Source organism: Chaetodon auriga, chromosome 19, assembly GCF_051107435.1.
Source record: "Chaetodon auriga isolate fChaAug3 chromosome 19, fChaAug3.hap1, whole genome shotgun sequence".
NCBI lineage: Eukaryota > Metazoa > Chordata > Actinopteri > Chaetodontiformes > Chaetodontidae > Chaetodon > Chaetodon auriga.
The window spans coordinates 13520601-13539527 of NC_135092.1; the positions used below are offsets into that span (position 1 = coordinate 13520601).

General features: G+C 42.6%; 1 protein-coding gene across 5 annotated transcripts in view; it reads right to left on the minus strand.

Moving 5' to 3' along the window:
• LOC143337688 (nipped-B-like protein B) overlaps positions 1-18927 on the minus strand; it is a 22044-nt gene continuing 3117 nt past the window's right edge. For 2 of the 5 annotated variants that reach the window (XM_076757390.1, XM_076757391.1), the window contains exons 5-47: positions 16219-16327; positions 15985-16133; positions 15583-15710; positions 15406-15496; positions 14772-15287; positions 13381-14679; positions 13073-13186; positions 12713-12895; positions 12285-12356; positions 12100-12189; positions 11910-12010; positions 11698-11784; positions 11368-11599; positions 10967-11118; positions 10782-10862; positions 10527-10627; positions 10282-10411; positions 10114-10196; positions 9815-9947; positions 9587-9730; positions 9403-9489; positions 8890-9107; positions 8695-8797; positions 8504-8602; positions 7714-7860; positions 7201-7335; positions 7007-7105; positions 6843-6896; positions 6626-6734; positions 6194-6330; positions 5621-5761; positions 5418-5511; positions 5087-5241; positions 4906-4996; positions 4609-4782; positions 4282-4472; positions 4016-4123; positions 3550-3750; positions 3116-3262; positions 2627-2985; positions 2361-2535; positions 1877-2065; positions 1-972 (exon numbers count right to left, since the gene is read on the minus strand). In XM_076757390.1, the coding sequence (XP_076613505.1) occupies positions 613-972; positions 1877-2065; positions 2361-2535; positions 2627-2985; positions 3116-3262; positions 3550-3750; positions 4016-4123; positions 4282-4472; positions 4609-4782; positions 4906-4996; positions 5087-5241; positions 5418-5511; positions 5621-5761; positions 6194-6330; positions 6626-6734; positions 6843-6896; positions 7007-7105; positions 7201-7335; positions 7714-7860; positions 8504-8602; positions 8695-8797; positions 8890-9107; positions 9403-9489; positions 9587-9730; positions 9815-9947; positions 10114-10196; positions 10282-10411; positions 10527-10627; positions 10782-10862; positions 10967-11118; positions 11368-11599; positions 11698-11784; positions 11910-12010; positions 12100-12189; positions 12285-12356; positions 12713-12895; positions 13073-13186; positions 13381-14679; positions 14772-15287; positions 15406-15496; positions 15583-15710; positions 15985-16133; positions 16219-16327 (7568 nt within the window). In that variant the 3' untranslated portion in view covers positions 1-612. The remainder of the gene's footprint in view (positions 973-1876; positions 2066-2360; positions 2536-2626; positions 2986-3115; positions 3263-3549; positions 3751-4015; positions 4124-4281; positions 4473-4608; positions 4783-4905; positions 4997-5086; positions 5242-5417; positions 5512-5620; positions 5762-6193; positions 6331-6625; positions 6735-6842; positions 6897-7006; positions 7106-7200; positions 7336-7713; positions 7861-8503; positions 8603-8694; positions 8798-8889; positions 9108-9402; positions 9490-9586; positions 9731-9814; positions 9948-10113; positions 10197-10281; positions 10412-10526; positions 10628-10781; positions 10863-10966; positions 11119-11367; positions 11600-11697; positions 11785-11909; positions 12011-12099; positions 12190-12284; positions 12357-12712; positions 12896-13072; positions 13187-13380; positions 14680-14771; positions 15288-15405; positions 15497-15582; positions 15711-15984; positions 16134-16218; positions 16328-18927) is intronic. The other 3 variants (XM_076757392.1, XM_076757393.1, XM_076757394.1) reach the window with 2 other exon arrangements.

Genomic DNA, 18927 nt, shown 5'->3' on the forward strand with positions numbered 1-18927 from the left:
AACAAAGACGTAAGAAAAATTTATTGCAGTATTTGTTCCACCAGAAGAGCGGGGGATCACTTTTTTCTTGCTCTGTGTTCTATAACATCAAAATCTATATTAGAAACAATATAACTTCCCCTGCATATAGGCACAGATACTGCACTGCTTTCAACATAAATAAATTATATCAAAGATACTCCATTACACAGTGTGGGTAAACAAACAGGAAAAAAAAGGAAAGTTAAAAGTTGTTGGAGCTCAGGTCAAGTGAATAAATCCATCTGGTGCTAGTTTAAACTCCAAAAAACACTTTATTAAGAACATCATCAATACACTAGTTTCCAACATTCAGTTTCTTTCTTTTTACAGAATTATGTTCAGATATAAACATGTGTTTAGTTAAACTATGATACAGTGGGAGTAAAAATCAAACAACAAAGCTGCTGCACAACAGCGAAGGAACTCCCACACAATGATTTCCTTCTTGTGTTTAACTTCAACAGGTCTGTGTTCAAACAGACCGGTGTTCTCGATACCTTCTCCTCCACCACGTCCGTCTTCTCTCTTTAACATGTTGGATGCACACAGATTTGGGCTGGGAGGGGTTTCTGTCTGAGTAATTTCAGACGATTAACTCTTAGTCCCCTCCTTGGCGGCGTACAGTGCCCGTAACGTCTGTGCCACTTTGTTCGTCAGCTTGTGTCCACTTGTCAAGGATATTTTCTTGTAAATAATGTCCGACTCCTTGATAGTGTCAACCCAAGGCACCTTTTTGCGACCGTCCCGTTTCTTTGCCACAGCCCAGGGCCCAGAGTAAGATCCAGTCATCCAGTGTATGCTGTAGCCGTTTTTGGTCTTCTGGATGACCCTGGCAATCTGCGGTCTGTCTTTGTATTTGGGACGGCAGATGGCAACGACGTCCATGGCCTCCACTGTCGCATTCATGTGACCTGAATTGTCTGCGGAGTCCATGCCTTTCCTTGGTTTCTGCTGTGGATAGAAGAAGCAGAGAGCATCCGGCATGAAACAACGTGAATGTGTGAACAGTAGCTGCAGCACAAACGCCAGCAGAGTTGATCTGCTCTCTGCAACAATGAGGAGCAACTGATCCCACTGGATCCCAGGCAGTTTCTGGGCATTTTTAACTCACTGTGGGCTCATTTTTCACTGCAGTATATAAGTTCTGCACCTCTATGGAAACGGCACAATCATGACTTTTGTCTTTTTCATCTTTACAACGTGTACAAATGATTTCTTGTCCTCTCCTCTCTGCTCTGTGGAAACACAGCCTGCAGTTCAGTCTATTTTTTGCTGAATAGTTGTCATATGACTGTAGGTTCTCATTCAAGGCTTGTTTTTTTTTTTTTTTTTTACAGGATCTGATAGTGAAAACTGTTTATGTTTGACAATTCTTTACATGAGTAGAATAAAGTGATTTTGATTACATATCACTATTTTATGCTTAGATTTGGTTAGTTTTCCAAGCATGATTCCCTCAAGAACCATCAGAAATTTGAGAATCTGACAATAAGTTCAGTTTTTACAGTTTCTGGCTCTGATGAATGGTTTAACTTTGGCGATCTATCAAAGAAAACACGTCTTTCAAACACGCTGGCAAGTTGCGGGGTTCAGGGAGTTAAAATGATGTTTGCATATCCTCACAGACAGGCATTATGCCATTTTCTGTTTCCTCTTCACGCCCCTGTGACATGCAAAACCATTTCCACATTCTCACAAAGTGACTTCTGTTGTGAACGTACCTCAAATATGACATTCACATGACCGAACTAATACCACTGTAAACAGTTTCTGTGCAGAAATAGTTTGATTGCAGGTATGTTAACATGTAAATCCTACGACTTATCTTTACTCTGAGGAGTTTTAAAATTCATACCACAGGATTATCTTCATCCTCACTCTCCTCCTCATCGGACTCCACTGGCGCAGTGTGATTATTGTGGTTGTGGTTCCCGAGTTTTGAGCCACTCAGCAGTGAAGTAATGGCTTTGTTTCTGGCATTGGCACTTGCTTCACCCTCCTCGTCCTCTTCGTCACGATCCAGATGATCCATCAGTACCTTGAACTAAGAGATAAAAGCAGGCAGATCTTCAATTTAACAGTTTCTTGATACATTTTTTTATTTCACCAGCTTAAAAGCACTTATTTTACCAAATAGCTTGTAGTAATTTTATTTATTACTGCACAAACCTGCATGAGTATGCATTATTTGAGCATTTGAGTATTTGAGCCACCTGAAATTCCAAAACATACAGTATTCCGCACAGTCTCTCTCTCACAGACAGACCATTTGATGACTGCATATTCCTGAGAGTGAAATGACACATAAATAAACTCAGAACATAGCACCAAATGCTTACGTCCAAATACTGTTTGACAATATTCCTCTTGGTGTCGTAGCTGAGATCCATGTCGGCTATATCAGTCTTCAGGTAATCCAGTGTCTGACGAGGGTTGAAGTGCACCTTAGACTTCCTGTTCACGGCCTTGTCGTACACCTTGGCAGACTCTGTGGGTGAGTATTTCTGGATTTTGCTGGAACGCAAGCATAACGTTCAGTTTAGTCATGTTCACTACTGAGAGGGAGTTCAAAGATTTGCTGACTGGTGTTTCTGATGTTGCCTACCTGTCCGAGAAGCCATACAGATTCTTCAGATGTTGTTTTAGCACCAGCAGCAGCAGAATACCCTGTGAAGCACTGGCGAAGTCCAGCAGAGGGTTGGGGTTTTCAGGCAGGCGGTCCATCACTGCGTCCTCATCGTCCGCCTCAGAGTCATCATCCGAAACCACAGATTTCTTTCGTCTGTGGACCACCTCATCGTCCTCATCGCTGCTGCTGGATTTGCTGCTGCTCCCTTCATCATCATCATCATCATCATCATCATCATCATCAGAGCTGTATTTCTTCCTCCGGTGGTGCTTCTTCTTCTTCTTCTTCTTTTTCTTCATCTTGTTTTCCCGCTGTACAGGCTCTTTCCGTAAAGACTGCACAGAGAACAAAGCCACTCAAACACAATATACAGTAGATACATTACACAAGCTCTGATTTTCATCTCGTGATACACAAACTACGAAGAGCAATAAGCCATATGTCTAATTCAACAAAGCCTCTCACCTCCTTGAAAGACTGGAGCAGGTTGCTACCGGAGACAGACAGAGTAATATCTACATGGTGCATGATGAAAAGAGGCTCCTCCTGGGTCTGGTAGGGGAAGCAGGCCAAGTTGTCTGCTATGAACAACAGCATGTTCACCTCTGTTTTCTGCAGGGGACAAAGTGGAAAACATCACTACTTAAAATTAAAGATCCCCTCCACACAGGTATTAAGGCATACACAAAAAATGTCTAATGTGTCTCTGACTCAGCTCATTAAAATCCTTAAAATGGCACAGACTCTTCCAGAATATTTGACTATGTTTAACTGCTGAATAAGTGCTGGACACAAGATGTCTCCTACTTCACTGTTAAGTCAGTGTATGCACCCTGGAAGCTTCGCGTTCTCACATCACACTTGTGCATGCTGAAAACTGGATCAGGACTTCAACTTACAGAGGTGTCATCGAACAGGTTGAGCAGGGAAAGGAGGAAAGCTCGTCTATGCTGTCGGTTCCCGCGGACCATCGTGTAGAGATGAGAGCAGAGAGCAGAGTCTGAGTCATCGTGACGGAAACCTCGAACCGCCGCGCCTTTGGCTCCATCTATGGCCCGTTGTACCTGGTAAGACATCTTCAACCCTGCGACGGCCTTCATCTGGGAATTCACAGCGAGACAGAAATCAGAAAAAACATAAATAAAGTGATAATGGTTGACACCCTTCCAATAAATACAAAGTCTAGGATCAAAGGCTGTAATATAATACAGTGCTAGATGTGGAGAGTATAGATTTACATTTTTGAACTTCAAATTCTCCAGCCATGACAAGATGCACACACTGCTGCCTGCAGATACCCTTAAATCAAACCATCGTACTGACTTTGATTTACACACACTGATTATGAACCAGAAAGCCACTCACATGGATGAAGCCTGAATATTTCTTGTCAATCTCCACCAGCTGTTGATCGGCCTTGTTCTTCATGGTTGGCTCGGGGTCTGTTCCCATGGCAATTAAGTAGGGCACACACTAAAAAAAAAAAAACAATTGTTGCTAATCTGTGAACAGCTCATGATGCATTCAAGGCAGCAGAGAATGTTGTCACTGTGAGATAGGAGAAAATCTCCCACAGATCACAGATCTGTATGTCTTGGCCAGAGTATGCCGGAGTGAGGCGGTGAACATACCTGCACGGGATGGATGAGGCCCTGGCTGAGAGTGAGAGTAATGACGCTCAGGGCAAAGTGCCGAACTGTGGACTGCGAGTGGAAGAAGGACTCCAGCACCTGCTTCAGGTAGATCTGCATTATGGAGCTGCTCATGCCTGATGAGATGTCCCCCATTTCCTTTAGATCCTCCTGCTTGGATTGATTCTTCCCTGAATTAAAAGAAAAGTCACATAAATCCACTGGATCAGTTTGGGGATGCTCTACAGGATTAACACTACTGGACACACAATGATAATCTGTGGCATCTGAGAGACAGAACACAAGAGATGGACTTGTTGAACTCACATTCGCGATCGGCCTCCTGCATCCGAGAGTCCTCCTCTTGTAGGTACGTCTGCAGGTTTTTTAGCACCTGGATCTTCAGACTGACCAAACTGCTTTCATCTGACAGGATGCTGTTATACAGTACCTTCACATCTTGCACAAACATGAGCTCCGGGTGCATGATGAACTGGAAGCCTTGAGACAATGGAAATCATTTAAAAACAGATGTAATGACTGAGGGAAGGTGAGCAAAAAGATCAGAAGAGGTGTAAACAATAAATTACAGTGTAAATACAGTCGAAATGAGGTGAAATATACCTAGACCTATGATGGCCTTGATCTGCACCTCCTCATCTTCATGAGTGGTGAAGTACAACAGAAGCTCCAACACTTTGTCCTTGATGACAATCTAAGAGACACCATGAGAGATAGTAAGTCAGTCATTAAAACAGGCTCCACAGTAGCTCTACACACAGAGTTTAAGCTGACTGGTGTTTACCTTGTTAGCGCCCTTGAACTCCTCTTGATCAAAGTCAAAGTGTCGACAGAGAGCCCCCACAGTAAACAGTGAACGCAGCAGAGTGGGTTTGTTGGCAGCCAGAGTGGAACTGTTGGGGTCCTCTTGGTGCTGTGTCTTCAGTTTGGCCAGAGCTCCTATAAAAAAGATGTGAAATGAGAAAATCTGTATCATCTTAAAATGTAGCCTTTAATTTTGAGGTGCAAGAGGTTAATAATTACAAGCTCTGTGTACAGAACATGTTCCTTTTCCATTTCGATGTATATAAGAATTCAGGGATAAGAAAATGTACGTTACAGTCCATTAGCCTTACCGTAGTAACGGTTGAAACAAGCCCAAACAAACTTGTAGTTGTGTGTGACCTTGTTGACCACAGCACCAAGACAACTCACACAGTGTTGTACAACCTGAGAAGCAGACACAACAAATGACATCACGCTGGAATCAGACCTCATGCTCGGAGCAGCAGCTTCACATCCATGTTGTGCAGACTCTTCGAGAGAGAATGACACTGACCGTCATGCCATATTTGATGATGAGCTTCATCAGGTCTTCTTCTAGGGTAGTGAGAAAAGTCTCGCTTGGATGCTCCATCAGGGGCACGACGAGCTCCAGGATCTTAGCCACGTTACATATCACCATGAAGTCATTCTGAGTCTGAAACATCAATACAGAGACAGCTGTACAGTCCAAAGCTGAGCTGCAAGAAACGACTACGGGTCTGTCTCAATAGGCACACTTGAGGTCTTCAGCAGTTGTAAGAGAGTTGTAAAAATACCAACACAGAGTACGTTTAACCAACATGTGATAAGTGTTTGCCACAATTCACCAGGGTCTGCACCACCACTCTAATCAGGTTGTTGGCAGTAATGTGCCTAAAGGCTAGTGTCTGGACTGTACTGAGATGGATCCACTGTGTGGAACAATTGTGTTTTCATTTGGCTGCCACTAGATGGCCCTATGGTACAACCTAAAAGTTGGTGTTCATTTCCGTCTTCATGGCACAAGCCTCAACAAATGACTCCTCATACTTTCATGCAAGTAAAAAAAATAATAAAGTAACGCAGAACAAAATCACATCGTACTTACATTGCACTTTGTGGTCAGGTAGGGCTGCATAGTCATGGCATGTTTGACCATTAACTGTGCTCTGATCTTGCTGAACAGGTAGAGAGTGGTGATGCACGCAACCAGTCGACCTGAGTTGACCCCTTTGTCCTCACATTCTGAAACACAAATACAGAAAACAGTGATATTTGACACAGCACAATAATATTCAAGAATTTCTGAGAGTAAACATACTACAGCCTCAATTCCAAAAAAGCTGGGCTGCTGTGTGAAACATTAAAAAATAAAAACACAATGCAATCACTTGCAAATGAACTGTGTTTACCGAGTTTTCAATCAATGAAGCTGATGAGATAAAACACCAAATACATGTCAATAAGGATTATCAAGTAGTTATATTTAAGCGTCCCACCTTTTTTGGAATCAGGGTTGCACTACTTCTCGTTTTATTACCTGCGAGAGACTCCTCATATTTCAGAATGTGTTCCACCAGATTGTCCACCAGCTGGACGCAGGCCTTCTTGGCAGGTTTGTACGATGCTTGCTCTTCTGACTTGAGCAGCTACACAATTGCCATACAGAAGTTAGTGCACGCAGCAGGTGTTTATAAAGACACACAAGCTGCTGTTGAGAAATCAAAGCAAAGCACGCAAGTCAATAAACAACTCACATTTTGGAGAAGCTGCTCAAACCAGTCATAGCCTGAATCTTTACATGCCAACACCTGGGATGAGATCAAAACATGAGTCAGATTGTGACCGCGTGATGTATGAAAATGCTTCTTATCTGAATGATGGCGCAAGCATTTTTGTCAGAAGCCTGGATAGTACACACCACGTCTGTGATGTTCAGGATCTTCCGGGTCATGGCGTCTTTGTCATGACTGGGTGAGGGGGTGAACCACAGCTTCTGGAATGTCTCATTCACCAATTTCTGCATGGGGAAAGATGTTGCGTGTATATAAACTGTAAATTAAAAGCTAAAATCGGCCATTTGATAGCGTCACCCACATAAAAATAGACACAAACCTTGATCCCCTCCTCGTCGTTCACCCTTCGGATCATCTTGACACACATCTCAGTGATCTTGTGGAAGTCCGGCTGCTCCAGGCAAATATCCCTCAAGATCTTAATGACCCTCTTCCTTACACTAATACCCGTGTCCTGTGTAAAGACAAAATGGTTACAAGGACAGCTCAATACAGACTTAATATAAAGTGCCTTTGCCTTTATGTGAAAATAAAACATGGAAAATAAACAGATGCATGATGGTCAGATAGAAATGGTGCGAGAAAATATATATTTCTCAAATTGCTGCACCGTCAAATGTTGCAGTTCTTCCTTTAATCTTAGGGTGGCAGTGTGGGAATAAGATTATTTAACCTCAGCCGAACTTTTGCACTTTAAATGAACTTCTTGGTCAGAGTTTTCCACTTGAGCTGGTCTTATAACAGACTTTACCACCAGAGCGAAAAATAAGTTGTGCATGATACGGAGCATCGCACTGAGGTGTTAAAAAAAAGTGAAGAGGGAAGAAATTACCAATATCCTTTCAATGAGCATGTCGTAGTACTGCTCAATGAGCTGCGGGCGGCTGAGCACGAAGCGGCCGAGGAGCTCCACAGCTGCCTCTCGCACGCTGGTGGAGTTGTCCATAAGGCGGCAGTGAACGCCACGCTGCATATCCAACTGAAAAACAAATAGAGGAGATTAGTCAAGCACAGGTAAATATTACTGAATATTATGGCTGCTAGTTTGACTGTGGTAAACGGACATAATTGGCTGGTAATGCCCGGCGAACACTGACATAAAACTCATAACTAAATCCCCTCTTATGATTGCGAAAATGTATCTGTAAAAAAATTTAGTGCAAGCAGTCCAGCAGTCTAAGAGATGTGTTGCAGACAAAACAGGATGACTTCTCCACCCTGGTTCAGAAAAGGACAGAAACAAGAGATAGAAAGTATCCTGTTGGAAACATTACAAATTGGCATGGTTTGTCTGCAGCGGGTGATTAAGACCACCCAAACCTCATTGGTACCCATCTATCAAGCATCAGCGAAATTGGTGAGGCGCCTGTGCAGAGCCCAAACGATAATAAAAGAATACCCACCCCAGCCACTGCCTGCTGCTGTCTGGCAAGCAATAAAGAATTTTTCACTGCCGTACCACAGGATGCAGAGCAGCTTCTTTCCTCAGGTCGTGAGACTCCTCAATTCATCCTCCGCACTCAACCACACACAATAGCTTTTCTTGTGCAGCATAAAGGGACTACAACTTGCATTCAATTGTGAGTGTTGTACAATGACAAATAAATTAACCTTGAACTTACCCGTGCCAGAATACTCGGATCCACAGCTACGACTTCTGACAGACACTTCATGGCTTTAGTTCTGACGGCAATGGCACTCTCACCCAGCACTCTCAGAATCTATACAAGAGAAACAATAAGAGGACAAGGATAATGGCAGCCAACACATAATAATCTGTCACACTCATTTATTTATTTATTTATTTACTTACCTGTGATAAATAAATATCAAAGCTCTGTGCAAACGGCCTCATAGAGGCCAAATATCTGACAATCAGACAGGAGTCCTCGTAGTCCACTGTGTCAGAGTTTGACCTGAAAGAAAAATTCAGAAGTCTGTTTAACACCGGGAAAGTCAAACAGCATAGAAAATTAGTGCAATCTGCCAGAGCTGAAGTAATATTTACCTCAGAGAACTGAAATGTGAAGGTGATGCCTTGATGGCTTTGCGGAGGAACTTCTTTCGTGCCTCGGACTTCTGCATGATCTCCGCAGTTGAGTCAACATCTGGGGAATAATGTCGACCTTTGAAGTCCTCGTCGTTCCCATTTTGAGACTTCATCGCTTTCTCTGCCTCACTTGTAATGTCTCTGAACCACTGGGCAATATAAAACTTCCTGGCAAACTATGTGAAACAAACGCATACATACGTGATGAACACTGCAGAACATTTGAAGGCATAGTAAACAGTCCAATACCGCTTTGACACCAAGGAACCCTGTTAAACCTGCCACAACATCCCTGTGTCGAGCCATTCAAGAGTTTCAAGTAACATGAGTAGAAGGGGTGCATATTACTGCATGCAAACCCTGAGCATGATGTGCTTAGGGAACCATAAATGTGACCATAATGATTTCTGTAAATACACAAGCTACAAGCTATACATACACTTGCTTAGTGCAAGAAAATTAAACACTCACCACCAGAGCTGGATCTGTCCCAACGTTCTCATCTAGGTAGTCTAACAAGGCCTTCTGGAGCTGCTGGATTTCATCACCGCCTTGAGTCTGCAAGAAAATCAATAGGCCAGGAGCATCTCAAAAGCAGTTCAACACCACAGTTACTTTAAATCCGTTAAAAACATCCCAGAAATATCTGGTCTACCTCTCTGAGGATGCGGTCGATAGCCTTTTGGTCCATCTTGCTAGTGACAGCGTCTTTGCGCAGGCGAGAAGCCACAGTGCCGAGGTAGTCCAGCGATGCCACCCTGAGCGCCATTTCTGTCTGCTTGTTACTGAACTGGTGCACCTAGAGCACGGGAAGTGGAGGAGAAATGTCACGACAAAAGCAAACCTCAATAACAATGGATAGGCGGCGAGTGGTGCTACTCACCAACAGCCGGCCCAGTAAACTGAGCAGCAGTTCAGCTGCAGGCCACTGAGGCCTGTTGACTGCAGACAGCAGATCGTGAACAAAGTTCTCGAACAGAGGCCTGTAGTCCTCCTCTCCCTGCTTACTGCCACATCTGAAACACACAGAATATAATCCTTAACTACTAAATATTTTTGAACATTGAGCCAGCTGTGTAAGGACACTCCCCCCTTCAACGGAGCTGTAGGTTACGGCTTGAGGTTAAAGAGGAATAGGCGAGATCAAGAATATATGTAGTGACAGTGGGAACAATAACTTACTTTTTGAGAAACACTGATAGGAAGTTCTGAGCTGTCCTCATGGCAGTTTCATATGAGTTTGTGATGAAGACATCTTTATCCACCTAACAAAATAAAGCAGAACAATTCCTGAATCCAAACTTTACAGATGAATACGGTTTAAATGTCAGTTAAATCCTTGGTAGTTACCTTCTTAATATGTTCATCCTCTGTGTCCCTCTCTGAGGGAAGGTGTACCACACACTGGATGAGCTGAAAAACCAGTGCTGTGACCATCTGGATATACAAGGGCTCTCCATTCGAATCACTGCTGTTTAGCCTGGGGAAGAACGAGAGAACGAGTATCGTTAGGTTTACTGAGCAGCCCAGAGGAATGACCAATTTCTTTATTTGTGGAATTTTATGAGCGATATATTCACTGAAGATGCAGTTACCTAAAGTTCCTGAGGCTGCGTTTACTAGTTGGCAGTCTAGCCAGGGAGGTGAAGATCTCTTCAAGAATGAGCTGTCTGTGCTTCTCATAACGAGAGAACACCTAAGGAAGAGTAAAATCCAAAGCACTTAAAACAAGACACAACAGTAGAGATGTCGTGCAGGAGCCTGTCATTCAAAGTGAAGATAAATAAATAAATACAATCTGAAGCAACAACAAAGCTGACTGCTAAAATTGCATGCTATGGCAGACTTACTGCAGTCACTAGTGTGATGGCACATAATTGCAGCTCACTGACATTCTCCACAAAAAATGGTGTAATACCCAGGCTGGACACCTGAAAGCAGAGCACAAAAGCAATCCGGTATGTTAGAGCTCCAGAGTCAAAGGTTAAATGGGGTCATGAATTTGAATGATGTCAGAACGGATTAAGAGTCTCACCTGGAGAATAGTGGTGTCGGTTAGCAGCTGGATCTCCAGGAGCTCTGAGATGTTGCTGATGATATCGCACACTTTGTTGTAGAGAACCACTACCACCTTCTGTTTGTGGGTGGAACTCTTCGCTCTCTTGGACTTTGAAGTGTGCATGCCACCTTAGAGTGAGTAAGATGACGGGAAAATAAGAGCTGAATAAAATATAAGCCACTTCAAACACCAGCAGCAAAATAGCAAGGTTGCACGTTATATAAATATTTTTTTAATAGAAGAGTGCTGGAATGTGTCAGTGGGTACTTTCAAATAAGTGTAAAGATAATTTAAGGCACAAGCTTTTCTAAAAAAAACAAAAAACAAAAAAAACAAAACTGTTAAATGTTAAATTTTGCAACTGAAACTGCACTGACCTCCATGAGGATCCATCCTGTAGGCCGGGTCATACTGAGGATACAAAGTGTTTTGCAGATGGAATTTGGTGTACTGCAGCACCCTCTCAATTACATCCTCTATATAAACAGCCTTGGGCATGTGTGGAGATGTCATGATGTTGAGTGCAGTCAGACAGGCATCAGCGGACTTAGTCACCCGCTCCATGATCAGGTCACGCCACAGCCGCTCCTCCTCCACGGAGTCGTTACCCTAACAAATGGCAAAAACAATTACTGTAAAAAAAAAAATAAACCTGAAAAGACTGAAAATATTATAACTTCCACAATGGGGGAAAAAAATCAACTTACATGGTTCATTAATGTGGACAGTTTGACGCTGTCCTTGATGTTCTTCTCCAGGATATTCAGAATTTTTACCAGTTTCTCCGACGGAAACTGTGGATCAAGCAAATGATCGGTTACTTTCACCACGATGCGGCTGTGAATCGTCTTTAACAGCTAAACGCCAACCGTGAACCTGAGTGTAACCATGTGACAGCGCACGAACACGCTGCTCTCACCTTGTTAAAGATGCCCATGTCTTTAATCTTAGCAGAATCGCTGCCGAGCTCACTCAACTGGTGCTTTCCAAGCAAGAGTTCCTCAGGTATCTCTTCATCATCTGTTTGTGGGCACAAACATGTAATGTTTCCATTTTTTTCAACTCAGCAAACGTCAAGAACTTTGGAAACTGCAGCGCTTGATGTCTACCTGCTGCAGTGAGGTCCACGTCCTCCAGGTTCTCCAGAATGTTGTCCAGACGGGCCGTGAATCTCTTACATGTGGAGGAGTCCATAACTTCTGTCAAACAAACATAAACAAGCTGATTAATAAAACGATTTAAATGTGGAACATGAATTTTCATTATAGAAGACTTCAAAATGGGAAAACAATACCCTCTGGTGACAGTTTGGAATCGTACGCCTTCCTTTTTTTCTGTTTCTCCTTTTTCTTCAATCTTCTGGCAACTGTACAAAAAGAAAACAATAACAGCATTAGTCAAATCCTTGACAGCAGCAGCTAACCCTCAAGCGATAAATATTTAATTGAGCCAGACTTGGGTATAGTAATTCAACCATCCAGGGAGTTGGCCTGGTTGGTCACTGGTTTCAGAGGCAATCATTTGAATGACAGTCACGATTTGCATTGCTTGACACAATTTGCATGTCTGTCTACTGTTGAAGGCTGAATTGAGACAAAATCATTTTGCCTCCTTAGAGACTTACAACAAAATAAAATCGCCCTCCACACGGCCTTTAACACTGAATTATTTATTGTTATTTTCACTTATAGCCACTGGAAAGCCAATGCAAAAAAGACTCACCATCACTCAGGTTTGGTGGTGGAGAGCCCTCACATAAATTATCAGGGCTCCATTCACGGTGACGGCTGCCGGACCCCCGGTGAGCGTTTTGAGGACCTCCGCTTCGCTTGTGCTCTCCAGAGCCTCTCCTCTCTTCGTGTCTCAACGCCTTGTTGTGATCCTTCTTGAACCTTTTCCGTGCATCTGCAAGAACAGCAGAGAAAGAGAAAACCCACTTCGATAAATAGACAAATTAATACAATGCAATAATTAGAATATAAAACATTTTTGGGCACATCTTTTTTCACCGTAAAGATTACTGCATGGTACTCTGATGTGCACGCACACAAACATTGTGAATTCTTCAGGTTTAATACTAACACTCATTGTCAGAGTCACCGTCTTCGTCTTCAGTCGAGTCCTCCTCAGCGTACTTGGATTTCTTGCTGATCATTCTGTGCTTTCGCTTGTTCATCCCCTCATGAAGTGACATCTCTGTAAGCACAAGAGGTGAGCTGGTTTTCAGCAGGATCATCTACACTTAGACACAATCAGGAACTCATTCCTCCACAGCTATTTGCTTTCATCAATGACTGTGATAATCATCATTTAAGAGACAGTGGTTTAAAGACAATAAATAATCCAGAAACACTTCTGTGCAAATACTTAATAAAGAAAGAAGATCATACCTCTCTCTGATTTGTCAAAGGAGGACCACTTCCTGGATTTGGAGCTGTGTGCATTCCTGCTTTCCTTAATGATCCTTTTCACCTCATCAATACCGAGTTTCTGAAGCACAACAACAGGCTTGGCTCCTTTGTTTAAGTTCTCTATCAGTGACACTCTCTCCAGCCTGACGAGGGGCTGGCTCCAGCTCTCTTTCAATTTGCTTGGACGTGGTGGATCTCTCCCCTCCTGACTCAGTTTAGGAATCACAAAGTTCTTCAAACTTCCTGACTTGCCACCCAGCAGGAATGAGGGGACCTCGCCAGGTTTTATCTCAAAAGACGGCTGTTTGTTTCTAGCTTGGCAGCTAATGCTGCCATCCCCACTTCTTCTCTCGTCCTTATTTTGGGTGTTTTGAAGGCTGGAGATCTCTGTCCTCTGTCGACCATTCAGGTCAGTGGGTTTTCTGCTTCCGTCTTGCTTCACTCTAGAACTGTCCGGTTTACTATGCCGGTCAAGAGAATGTCTATTGCAGTTTTCCATTGATATCTTGTGTTTCCTTTCCCTTTCCTTGTCTCTGTTCCTGTCTCTATCTTTATCTCTGTCCCTGTCTCTATCTTTTTCTCTATCTCTGTCCCTGTCTCTATTTTTATCTCTGTCTCTGTCCCTGTCTCTATCTCTGTGTCTATCTCTTTCCTTATCCTTATTTTTTTCCCTGACTTTGTCTTCTCCATGTTTGGAGTTCCGCTCAGCATTGCTCATGGTTTTTGGAGTCTTAGGTTGGTTGACATGGGACCGGTGACTGTTGTTGTTCTTTTCCTCTTTGTGGCGTGAGTCTGATTGCCTGTCATGCTTCTGCTGTAGTGTGTCTGGCCGTCTGTCATCGGAGTGGCGCTTGCCGCCCTCAGTTTTGCCGTCATGTCTGTGTTTGGATTCGTGCCGCCTTTCCTGCTTCTGTTTCGGGGTTTCTGGTTGCCCATCTGAGCCAGACTTCCTGGGGTTGTTGGCATGCTGTTTGATGATCCCAGGTCGGTTTTCAACAACTTTATCTACCTTTCCATCAGTCTTTGACTTTATATGCCGTAGGTGGCCGTCACACAATTGCGGCGTTTCCAACACCACCACAGGCTGTCCTATCACTCTGCCGGCTTGTTGCAGATCAATACTGACCATCAGAGCAGGCCGACTGGCACCGTTACTTGCAGCATTCGTCTTCTTGGGTGTCAGCTTGCTGTCAGTGTTGCCACCTTGTACAGCAAGCCCGTCACTTGACTCAGATTCCTGAGGATATGAGTCTTGCTTCCGTTTCTTCAGTGGCTTGTCTGCAATAAAGAAAAATGTCACTTAGATCTTCTTCAAACGCAAACAAGCCTAAGTCATGAAATACAGGCAAGAGGGCACAAGGCAAACGTACCTTTATCCTGGACTTCTTTAGACCATCGTTCTCTCTCACTGGCTGACTCGCGTTCTATTCTCTCAATCTCTGCAAGTGTGTCTATCTCAGCATCATCAAACACAAGCCCGCTGACAACTCCAGAATCCTTGGTATTTGGGCGAACAAGAACCTGCTGACAGTTTGCCTGCTCCTCAGCACCCAACCTGTGTGATAAGTCCTGGGCAATCCTTGACAACTGATTATTACTATTCATTAAATTAGTTTCGTGGCCTGAGTCGATATGTGCCCGCAGTGGAAGATCTCCAGGTTGATCCATGTCTGAAGTCTGAAGTTTTAAAGTCAGCCTGGTGGAATCTTTTGATGGAGAACTAACAATGCCATACAAGGCATTTTTATCCAACTCATCATCTTCGTCTTTACTCCTTTCTTTCAGCTTCTTTTTACGGTCAGCAGAGGTGAGGAGCAGGTCAGGTGCTGAACCTTGCGGCCCATCAGGTGGAGGCGACTGCATGATAAGGGGGGGCCTGGATGCTGCTAAAACACAAATCAATTCAAGGAAAGGTTAGCACCAGAGAATAGGTTTTGGCAAAGAAGTTCATTATCTTTGACTCACAAAATGAAATAGAATTGATTGGTTGATAAGGTAGCATACTTTTTGCAGCTTCTTCACTCCCAGCAGAGGAACACACAGACTGCGGGGATTTCACTGGAAACGTGGCAGCCCTCATGGAGGGATCATTGTCCTGTTACAATACAAGACATTTATGAGCACTTTCAACTGTCAGCATCTGCTTAGTCCAGTTCAGGATATCTTCATTCTCTGCATTACCTCGTTTCCCAGTCTGTGAGCCATGTTCATGTAATCTTCGTCCGAGAGTCTCACATTGTGATGAGATGAGTTACGCGATAGCTGTCCAGAGACCTTGTTGTCATGGATATTTCTCACACCACCTGCAACTAAAACAGAGAGTGAAATGAAATATCGAGCTAAATTATTTGCAATGTCTCACATCTACCTGAGAGACACTCTTTTCCACCTTTACAGACAACTGTAGTTTTACCACATTACAGCGTCAGTTTATTAACTTCTCTTCACCACATAAGTGTGCATAAAAGTTAGTGTTCTTCTATGTTATTTCTCAGTATCTCAAATGTTTGCTATTTGCTGTTCCTAGCAGAGGTGTTGCAGGCAGCGAACGGCACATTTTTACTGATCTAAATCTGTACTCACCTTGCTGAGTCTGTTGGTGTTGAGAATAACTGGGTGGATTGTACTGCATGTAGTCTGTAGGACTCTGAGGGGTATAGGGACTAGGTATAGGGCTGTTCTGCTGGGGTACAAACCGGGTACCTGATCCAGACTGCGGTGATGCAAAGCATCTGTGAAGAAGGAAGAGGTAGTCTTAGTAGAAGTACAGGTAATTCTGCTTCTTGATGATCCGGCAGTATGCAGGCTCTACCTTACCCAGAGGGGCTTTGAGGGACAGTGGTTTGCTGATAGTTTGATCCTGGACTCCCATGCACCTGATTTTGAGACAGCTTATACTGTTGCATCATTGGCTGCTGCATTACACCTAAGAGATGAGGATAAAAAAAAGTTCCAATTTAGGTCATAAAAAACAAGAAACTGAACACACAATTCTGCAGCACCAAAACCCTCCAATGTACCTAGGAAACAGAAGCTCACTAATGTAGGTTTTCATATCAGGTAACATCTAAATGTCTTGAAGTAAGGTAGCTCAGGTTTAACAAAATATTCAAAAGTGAAAGTGAAATGGTGTAACATTGCCAGCATATCAAAAGTCTCCACCTAAACCAAACACCACTTACTCAGTGGCAATACTGGAAACTTCTAATTAGCTTCAGTCTAAGAAAGCTTATCTTCCTTTTTTCCATTAGCAGTGTGTCAGAGAGGAGTTGCTTCAACTCTGGTCATTTTTGAGGCTATAGTTAGTGGCGTTGCTGTACTGGACAGCACTATATTGAGAGATGTTTATACTACTTTTGTTCCCCTGATTCATGTACTATAAACTGCAAATGGGGGTGGGCAAAACATTAGAAACAGTAGCTTTCAATATAATGCTGTCCCATATAACAACATCATTACGTGCGGCCACAAAAATGACTATATAGTTGGATCAAGATCAGTGCCAACAAAGACTCCATATTAAAATACATATCAAAAGCTTCCAAAAGATAGGATTTATTGCACAGTTACTTTAATGGCTTTCATTATCTATTACAAGTATATATAATAAACTGGTAACTCAGAATTCTGGTTCGATTTCAGATTTCCAATCCTATGTGCCCTGTTAGTACTGATAGTACTGATTTCAGAGTGATGAAGGAGGAGGTTCAAGCTGCAGGAGTTTACAAGGTGAGGGCTTACCAAGGTGTAAGGTTATGTACAGTACATTCTGTGAGGTGACAACTACCCTTTGAGCACATGTTCAGAGTAACATTTCACCAGGTCAAAAGCACTACCAGCCAAAATGGCAGAAGTAATGATATCAAAAGCATGTTTCACTCAGAGCGTCAACAGACTGATGTATCAGTGATAATAAAATATCCTTCCTTGATTATATATCTTTATTGGCCGTGCCTGCGTGTCACTACCACAAATGCTTGTGTTTATTTTTTAGGACTAATGATCATTTCGCAGTTGCCAACACTTGCAGGTCTGCAGTGCACACTATGTGCAAAGTTTTTCTCTCTTTTTTTCTTCTTCTCTGGCCCAAATAATGATTCAGTATGGTAGTGCACATGCATAATATATAGTCCTTTACTTATAATTACCCGCAATTGCAGGCTAGTGCAGGTGCTCATAAAACTAGAAGGCTTTTCTGAACAAAGGTTGAAAGACAAATATAGAACTGTTTATGGCAATTAGCAGTATCATTGATGACACCATGAACAAACAGAGCTACACCTCTGAGAAATGTGTATGGGATGTTTGTTAAAATATCTTTTAAGATAATTTTTCTGTTGCTAAATATCACATGTGCTAAAACAGGTAAAAACAATTCAACTATAGGTCAACATACTATGAAGCATTACTTTCTTATTAAAAGTTATCTAACAAGTGTTTATCATACTAGCTGCAACTGTACAAGCAGTTTTGGTTTTATTTGGAAAGGTTTTAAGATACCTGTCTGTCAAATTACTTCCGCAACCCCAATGCAATGGACATGAATGGAATTTCATTTTGATGCCAACCGTGAACTGCAATATCCCTGGTCTGCATACGGCTCGAGACCTTTGCTGTATATCTCTCCCCTCATTTCCTGTTTTCTCTCTACTAGCATTGTCTAGTAAAGGCATAAAATGCCAAAACATTATAGAAAAAAATCAAGAGCACTGTCTTTCCAGAAGCAACATCCCGTTTGCTCTGGAGGATCCACAAACTTCGCTGTCAATAGGTTTAAAGTTTAAACAACGTTCTACCAAAGGAATACACATTCCTTATGAACACAATTGAGTCTAATTTCTGAGTCTAATTTAGATAAGCTAAAACTTTTCCCTATCTTAACTCAAAAACCGGAAGTAGCATTAAAACAGAAAGTACACCTTGCCTCAACTCCACAGTTTTCTTACTTAGATGTTACATGTTGCTATTAGCAAGCAAGTCACCAATACATCAATAACTCGCCCTGGCTTAGTTGAGTCACAGCACAGCGCACACCTGACAATCCCACTATGAACGCTATGTTAAAAAGTCTAGCATCAAGTCACTGGACGTAGCTGTTGTTGATAAAATCCCTTTGCTAACTACTCCAAAATCCACATTTTCTGAAAGGCATATTTTTTCACTGTTTACAGAGATAGGGTAATCATTTTTGCCTGTTTCCTCTCTTAGAGCTGAGGGAGGCTAAATATGTACAGATTATTCATTATCTGTATTTACTTTCGTGTTAGCATTGGTCCTTACTTCTTGTGAAGAAACAAAATAACTGCCAGTGCTGGCCAATTAAGACGAAACCCACAATCATGGATAAATTATCACTAAAACTACAGCTAAACAAACCCCTGAGCGATGCCAAAGCAAAACAACACAAACGGTGATGCTGCTGGTGGTTCCCAAACTTTTTCTGCAATGTCTATGTTTGGAATCCAAAAAATTCCCTTTCATGTGCTATAGCAGAAAGAAAATTGGCTGTTCAAGTTTCACGCTACA